This window comes from Phaethon lepturus, unplaced genomic scaffold (assembly GCF_000687285.1).
Source record: "Phaethon lepturus isolate BGI_N335 unplaced genomic scaffold, ASM68728v1 Scaffold56355, whole genome shotgun sequence".
In the NCBI taxonomy this organism is placed as follows: domain Eukaryota; kingdom Metazoa; phylum Chordata; class Aves; order Phaethontiformes; family Phaethontidae; genus Phaethon; species Phaethon lepturus.
The window spans coordinates 1,859-10,502 of NW_010542351.1; the positions used below are offsets into that span (position 1 = coordinate 1,859).

Consider the following 8,644-nt stretch of genomic DNA (forward strand, 5'->3'; position numbering starts at 1 on the left):
CGGTTCTCCTGCATATAACTTCAGCATATTCTCAAAAACTGTGCTAGGCTTTCTCGAAACATGCACACAGAATTTTGGAAGCAACTGATCTCTGAATAGTTGTACCAAAGAGTAATCCAGTTACCAACATTTTACTGTTAGGCTTACTAATAAAACATAGTGATGCCTTACTATGTTGGATGCATTCATCATGCTGTAGTAGCTCAGAGGATATGCTGGTGTTAATGTGTCTTTAGGAATGTGGTCTCTCTTAATTGAAGTACATGAAAGGAAGAAGTTTAAAATATTCAAAGTAATTGCTTCAGTTACATCGGATGATGTAAAGAAGCCTCAGTAGGATGGCATGTTGCCCCAGCTGGTTGTCTTGGTGCTTGAAGGTTATGTTTAGCTAATGAAAAAGGCTTTTTGATGTGATGTGTGTGTTTTGAGAATAACTTGAAGGATTCTTACCTAGATGTTCACCTCCGATTTTATTTAAACATGTTGGGTTCCATGGAATGGGAGCGTAAACTGTGACTTCAGTTTAGCTTTGTTTCCTTATGTGGAATGTTCTGCTTAGTGAATTCTCTGATTTTTTCATTTCTGAGTGGATGCTACTTGCCACAAAGCAGGTATTTTGTTTTGAGTCTCAAGGGCCAGACGTGCTTTCCAGCTCTGCATCTCGACCTGTACACAGAGAACTGTTGATCCCGGCGACAGCCTAACTTCCAGAGGGAAGCTGGCATTTCAGATTATTAAGTCAGAAAATAATTTAATGGCAGGTAAACAAATCCCTAACAAATGGAAGTTTCAAAACTTAATTTAAAAATGTATTTTAAGTGGTTGCCAGTCAGCCTGCAGAAGCATGTGAGGCATTTCTAAAATAGAAACTGTGATGGCTCATGGAATAATGCATGATCAGTCATGTCATTCAAAATTACCTGTCAGCAGCAGGCAGGCAGGTTTTTCTTTTTCTCTTTCATTTTTTTTCCTTCCCTGTACAGTTATAAGTCGGAGGATGAGTGCTTGTTCTTTGTCATTCATGTCTGCAGAAGCTTACGTTCAGGTAACCTGAAGTACTACTTTAATATACTAGGTTAGAACAAATTAGACCTTGGGATATATCACAGTGCATTATCCTCCTGAAATGGCAGATGAGACACTGGAGCTGGTGGAACAGTCGGGTGAAGTTAGAGTGAGTCACTGGCAAAGCTGGAAGGAGTCAAGATTTTTAGGCATTATCTGGGAGTTTAATCACTAATTTTCACCGCTTAGGAGCGGTTGTTGGCAGTCTAATCTGGTACCAGGTACATGTGTTACAACTCATTTTACTTGCTCTGAGACAACCTTTCTTTCATATGTTGTAACTTTTCATGGAGAACTGTAATAAAATAATGGTCTTTTTTACTGCGAAGAAGAGGAACCTGCTGCACCCTCTTCCCTTCTCCCCTACTATGAACTGGTTAATGATAGTTTTGTTATCTTCCCGAGGTTTTTGTTAACTACCACTGATTTTCAGATCTTAACAGATACTTAAAATGGTGATGCACTTTTGTCTTTCTGCAGAAACTGTATTTCTCTCTTAAAGCTTAACTCTCTAAAGACACTTGGTGTGACTACCAGTTGTACATACCTACTGTATGTTCTAAGAGAAGGGGAAGACAATCTCAAGGGTGACTAGATCTCTGTTTCCATGAAGCTTGCTCTTTATTTCAGGAAGCAAACTTACGTGATGCTAAATTACTATTTCCTTTTGGCAATAGGTCATAGCAAATGACAGAAGTCCACTGGTGGGTAAAGTCCACTGGGAGAAAATGGTGAAGAAAGTATCAAGATTCGGCATACGTACTGGCACTTTTAACTGTTCCAGTGACCCCAGGTACATTCTTAAAGGATTATCTAAATCCCGAGAATATCTTAAGGCTCAGCTGTGTTCTGGCAGTGGGGCTTGCTGTGTTGTAAATGTAGCTGTGACAGAAGGTGGCTTTATTCATGGTTTTATGTCTACTAAAGTCTGTTCAGAATTCTCCATTATATTATTTATCAGCATCAGAAACACAGATCTGCAGCTTCCTAAAGCATTATGTGGGAAATACATGATCAGACTATGTGGAGTGTAATACAGCAATGGATGGGAAAGAATAGAAGAATCTGGCCTTACAGTCCAGGCATTTGGGGACAAGAACTGTGCTTGCTTAGGGCAAAGCTGAATATATATATAGGCTACGTAAGAGAACAATATCAGTTGTAGAGTTGTTATATTGCCATCTGGAAAGGAGAAACACAGGTTAGCATGAACCTTGCAAACTGTGCCTGCTTCCCAGGATTACTGACAAATCCTGTTCCCTGACAAATGTATATATGTTTATATATAAACTTGCACATGCCCTTTGACAACATACAGTCTGCTATGCAAGAGTCACTGTTGTCTGCATATGATTTTGAACAAGGAAGAAGAGCAGAGCCAAAGAAGCTATTAATAATTCTGTGCTGCTGTAAAAAGAATTTTTTTAACATTTTGTGGGAAGCGTTTGCTTCATATGATGGGAAACTTTGTCTAGAATTCCAGTGGTTTGTATGGCTATGCGCACATCTCGCACAGCTTAAGTCCTAAATGTTTACAGAAATCTCAAAGTTAATCATAAGAGAAAATTCTTAGACTTTGCAGTGCTTATGCAAAATAATCTTGTATAATCCAAACACTGGTATTTGAACATCTTAAAAATTTGGCAGTGTTTTCTCTTTGCATAGCTGCTAACTAGTCTTAATGTTATGATCAAATACTATGTTTTAAATGAATTAATTTTTAATACAGGAAATGTTTTGTTGAGTAAATCCCTGTGAATAGTTTTCATCAGGCTGCAGCTGAAATGCAGAAGAACACTGCATGCTACAGCAGGCAGGTTACCTTTATTAGTGGGGTAATATCTTATAGCTCCTTCTAAAAATGTTACATTCCAATTCCTGAGGTGGGGAGTTGTAACTGTTTACATATAAGTTGATAGACCAAAACTAGGGAGGACGGCTAGTGAATGAGGCTGATGGCCCCTGTTATTTCAGTGTGCAGGGTTCGCAGAGGCAGTTTGCATGCCTGCTGGCTCCGTAATGTTTTGATTGTTGAAACTTGCCAGACACTTGCTAAAAGGACTAGATAAATCAGGTGGCATAATGATGCTGATACAAAATATGCATGAGAGAAGGGATATTCTGAGTCACCAGACTTGTCTCACAGTTACTGGGGTCTGGACCACGACTCGGGGTTCAGCCTTGAAGAGCCTCTTTTTTAGGTATGGACCTGGAGTTCATCCCATCTCAGCACTGCCTGCCAGAGAGCGGGGGTATTCTTTTAGCCCAAACCATGCGGCAGCACATGTCTGCTTCCTCCTCTACCGGTTTTGTGGTGAGCTCTCTCACCACACCTCTTAGCCGGTCTGTGTCCTTCCAACATGGCACCGGTAGGAAGGGGACACTTGTCAGCTTCGTTAAAGCAACTGCGAAGAGACCAGTGTCTTGTTAACTTCACCCCACAGCTGCTTGGCAAAACTGGAACGGAAGGAAGGACTAGGAAAGTTATCTGCAGGCTCGCGAAAGCTGCGAGACGTGGAGTTACACTGTAGTGGTTATCTTCTGGGCTGGAAGGCGAAGGAAAAATAGCTTCTAACACTAAAGCTTTATAGTGAAGAGTGAAAAGTCAGCATGTGTATTTTTGAAATCCAGTTACAAAGCATGACTGACTGTATGGCCTTGTTTACTATAACGACCTATGAAAATTAACACTATTCCTCTCCCCGTTTTATGAATATGTGTATCTCTACAACATTTCTGTAAGACAGATAAAAATACACTTTGCCGGAGAACACTGGGTGCCCCTATTTCCTACTTTTTATTATATGTAAAGATTTCTGGGTGCTCAGCATGTGTCATGTTTGGGCTCGTAACAGAAGTTTAAGGACTGCAGCTCCAAGGGTATGAAACTCTGATCTAACTTGCCATTTTCTTTGTAGGTACTGCAGGAGGAGGGGTTGGCTGAAATCCACACTCATTATGTCGGTTCCACAAACCAGTACCTCCAAGGGAAAAGTAATGCTTAAGGAATACAGCGGGCGCAAAATCGAAGTGGAGCACATTTTCAAATGGATCACTGCCCATGCTGCTTCTCGGATCAAAACCATCTACAACTCCGAGCATTTAAAAGAAGAATGGAACAAAAGTGATCAGTACCATGTGAAAATATACCTGTTTGCCAACCTTGACCAGCCTCCAGCGTTCTTCTCTGCGCTAAGTGTGAAGTTTACTGGAAGAGTAGAGTTTATTTTTGTGAATGTGGAGAACTGGGACAATAAAAGTTACATGGCAGAAATTGGTATCTACAAGACACCATCATACATACTTAGGACTCCCGAGGGGATTTACAGGTATGGAAATAACACCGGTGAATTTATATCACTACGTGCCATGGATACCTTTTTGCGCTCGTTGCAACCAGAAGTTAATGATTTATTTGTTTTAAGCTTGGTTTTGGTTAACCTGATGGCTTGGATGGACCTGTTTATTACACAAGGCGCTACTATAAAGCGTTTTGTCGTTCTTATAAGCACTTTAGGGACGTATAATTCATTATTAATTATTTCCTGGTTACCCGTGTTAGGTTTTTTGCAACTACCCTACTTAGACAGCTTTTATGAGTATAGTTTAAAACTCTTCAGGTACTCTAACACAACTACTTTGGCTTCTTGGGTAAGAGCCGATTGGATGTTCTACTCTTCGCATCCAGCCCTCTTCCTCAGCACATACCTTGGTCATGGTTTATTAATTGATTACTTTGAGAAGAAAAGAAGACGCAATAACAACACCGATGAAGTAAATGCTAATAATCTGGAGTGGCTGTCAAGCCTGTGGGACTGGTACACCAGCTACTTGTTTCACCCTATTGCTTCTTTTCAACACTTTCCTTTTGACTCAGATTGGGATGAAGACCCGGATTTGTTCTTGGAGCGGTTGGCTTTCCCCGATCTCTGGCTTCACCCTCTGATACCAACCGATTACATAAAAAACTTACCGATGTGGAGGTTTAAATGCCTTGGCATCCATTCTGATGAGGAAATGCTGGAAACCTTTCAAGACAGCGAAAGTGACTCTGACAGTGAGAACAAAGAGGTCTTCAGTAGTGAAAAGGAAGTCTCGGAGGACGATGAGCTAAACACCTTTCATAGGCGCAGCGGAGAGCCTCGGTGCAGTGCTGAGACCTGTTCGTGTGCCAATAAATATTGTCATCACGAGCCATATGAACGGAAAGCGAGATCCTACGGCTCGTACAGCACCGCAAGTGACATGGAGCCAGATTGGTCAGCTTGGCCCTCCGAGATGTTGCACTGTACAGAATGTGTTGTGTGTCTAGAAAATTTTGCAAACGGTTGTCTGCTGATGGGCTTGCCGTGTGGCCACGTGTTCCACCAGAATTGCATCGTGATGTGGCTGGCTGGCGGGCGACACTGCTGCCCCGTCTGCAGGTGGGCTTCGTACAAAAAAAAGCAGCCATACACACATCCGCAGCCTTTGTCAAATGATGCCCTGTCTTAGCTGTGTGCTGATGTCCTTTGTAAGCTTTCAGGATATTACTGCTTGCCTTTTAAATGTTAGTCACTTAAAAGATTATGTGGTTTGAAGTTTTAGTTTAAATGTTAGTGCAGTGAACTAAAATATACATGATGCTAACGTTAACGACAGAATCATTTGGTTGCCTTGTATGTTGAACTGAATGCATACTTACCGTACAGTAACTTTTTCTTTTCAACATCTGGAAACTTGATGCTGTTTTTGTAAGCACAAAAATCAAGCCTACAACAGAAGCGTATTCCAGCAAAAGTTTACAAGTTAGGATGTGGGTGAAATTGAAATTCTAATTGGAGGCAGTTGCTTAACTTAAGTGTTTCTTATTTTAGAGTCTGTTCAGCACATCTTTGTTGAATAATGTATGTTGTAAGACAGTACCATTTCAAAAGAACTCAGTGAAATAAATTATTTTAAAAGGAGATTTGTAACGTTAATTGTTTTGATAAATATTTTATGTGTATGGTTATGGATGTCTTGCTGGCCTGATTTATCTGTGAAGACAATAAAAATATAACACAACTTTTGTGACTAATAAATCATCTAATGGTGCAGGGATTCGTTGCTCCAGTGTTAGCCACTGGCCAAGTGGAAGATGATGGCGTTTCACTGGGAACTGTTTCCTTTGTAAGTCCTCTGTATTGAGGTGCTGCTCTACATGACCGGTGGTTTCCAGTTGATTACCAACTGCTTTATCAGATGGAGACCCTCTTCTACCAGCTGCCTCTCCAGCACCCTTGTCTGCAGACATCTAGGAAGGCTTTACGGTAGCCCCTCTACAGCCTCAAAGTAAATCATCATGAAGTAGCAGAATAGTGTCATGTAGTGACAAAAGTGGCTTACAAAGGTAAAAATTGCCAGATTCCAACTGCTGGTATTTTGAAGCAATTCCTGATTTCCCGGAGAAAAGTGATGGTTGTTGGATGCCATGAAAAATTGAGTCTGTAACTTCAGAAATCATCTGGCTGAAAATCCAGAGAGGAAATGTTTGTTGGAAAGAAAAAAAAAAAAAGAAAAAAAAAAGGCACAAGATGATGTAAGTGGGAAAAAAGGTTAAATGAGAAAGGTTATTTCTATATGCCACAATAGAAGCAACAGTCTCATTGTTTTCTTTCTTTCCGAGTTCTTGCCCAGGTGGTATGAGGAGGATAATTAAATGAAGATGATAATAGGAATGTAAACACAGGTCCCTCTTGCAATTATGATCCATCTCTCTCTCCGTGCCTTTACAGAGCATTGGGAGGCTGGCACTCACAAAACTAACTGGCATTGTTTTACCTGTGCAGGGTACCTGGGCACTATCTGTATTAATAACAACTGTTTTGTGCCTCCAGTCACCCGGTGTTCTCCCAAGAGGATATTCTCCCAATTATCAGAAGAGCTGTTTTTAAGTGTATGTTTTTTCCTCTCTTGTTTCCTTTTTCTTACTGTAGTACTGAAGCAGGGAGGTAGAAGGGGCATAATAGCACCAACTCTCCTGTGGTCCAGAAAGTAATTTTTGTTCCAGTTGAGGCCTGTGAGTACATGCCCTTTATCTGCCATTACAGCCGCGGCAGAGCAGGCAAGAAGTGTAATGAGGGCAAAAGAGCATTTCTGCTTCCAATTTGTGCAGCAGAGTGACACTTAGCCTGTGTGCTTATCATAAGCAGCTGGCGTTGAAATCCACATTGTTTCAGGACTGTCTTGAACTGAGGCCTTGCCATCTCCAAAGGGGAAGCGGAGGAGAACTTCTGTGACTGTGAATAAGGCTGTAGCTGATGTGCTGAAGTACATGAGTATCGGAGCCCACCGTAGCCTTTCGCTGGTACCTTGGTGTTTTGCCGACTGCTGTGAGCAGCGAGTTCGAGCAGCGCCGCGTCCTGGGGACACTCTGCGCTTCTGGAGCGCAGTTCTGCTGCTGAAAGCGGACCTCAGACAAAGCCTGGGCACAAGCAGCTCCGGTGCACAGGTTCAGCCTTACTTGCAAAGCATTGTGCACACCTGTCTCGGATGAAGACTTGTCTTAATGACCTCAGTTGCTCTCTGATTCTTTTGATAAATGGCACAAACTGCTGTTTAATTAGCAGGAGAGCCACAGAGGGCACATCCATATGAGCAGATAATTATGACCACTGGCTAGCTGTGACTGAAGGATCGGTCCCCTCGTGTCTGTTAGCCTGGGTTATATAAACTGTTGTGATCCAGTTCCGAGCAAATGCATCTGTTTCAAAATCTACAGCAGCTGGTGTAGCGTATTGGTAGTCCCAGCAGGAAAGAAAAAGCAGTTGGATGTATTTATTTTATGATATGCTCGTGTCAGTAACAGCAGCAGAAGCATCCAAGATTCTGCGGAGCGCAGAATCGCAGACAGCCCTTACCCAACGCGTTGGCAGTTTCAAATCCAGAGAACAGAGCGAAGACTGTGCCTGTAACAAGGTCGGCAGTTTCGCTGCTTGCCTGTTTTGCCTCGCTGGGCTGGGTTGTGCTAGTATTTGTAAAGTGTCTTGAGTTAACGGAGATGCTAAGCATTCTTGAAGTAGTGTTTTATTCTCTGTGCCTGAAAGCTGGTCATCAGCTGTAAACAGAAATTGTCAAACGATTGATGTGAGCTTACTTACTTCAGGAAGTTTGATGAGGGAGATGAGTGTTTTGTGCTGCTATTAAGAGAGAGTGGATTTAGGTAGTCTCTGAAGGGTTTTGCCAGTCTCAGCAATTACTGTTTTGTTGTGCTGGCTTTCCCACTGCTCGTACCCACTCCAAAATGTGAGTTCTCCTTTCCAAAGCATATTTAGATCTACCTTTATGCTGCACTAGGTCTTGGAAAGAAAAAAGACAAAGGTGAACTGTACATTTTTTTTTAATCTATTATTAACATGTCTTTCTCTGGGAAATAAAAAGTGAGGGTAAGTATAACTGTAAGGTATTAGAGTTAGGTTAAGTTAATAGCACCTTTTTATTCCTAAGCTTTTGCACTCTTTCTGTGCATTGGTGATTATTTCTAGTCCTCCTTGTCTCAGCTTGTGCATTGGGGTGCAAGGAGATGGAGTGACTTGCCGGAGCTCGCCCTGCAGCACCC

At 41.8% G+C, this 8,644-nt stretch overlaps 1 protein-coding gene across 1 annotated transcript; it reads left to right on the plus strand.

The window, feature by feature from the left end:
* The first annotated feature begins 1,126 nt into the window (after window positions 1-1,126).
* Window positions 1,127-6,011, plus strand: RNF103 (ring finger protein 103). The gene is made up of 3 exons (XM_010287980.1): window positions 1,127-1,174; window positions 1,743-1,858; window positions 3,984-6,011. The coding sequence occupies exons 1-3, from the start codon at window positions 1,127-1,129 to the stop codon at window positions 5,557-5,559; spliced, it is 1,740 nt and encodes a 579-aa protein (XP_010286282.1). The 3' UTR covers window positions 5,560-6,011.
* Window positions 6,012-8,644: the final 2,633 nt, after the last annotated feature.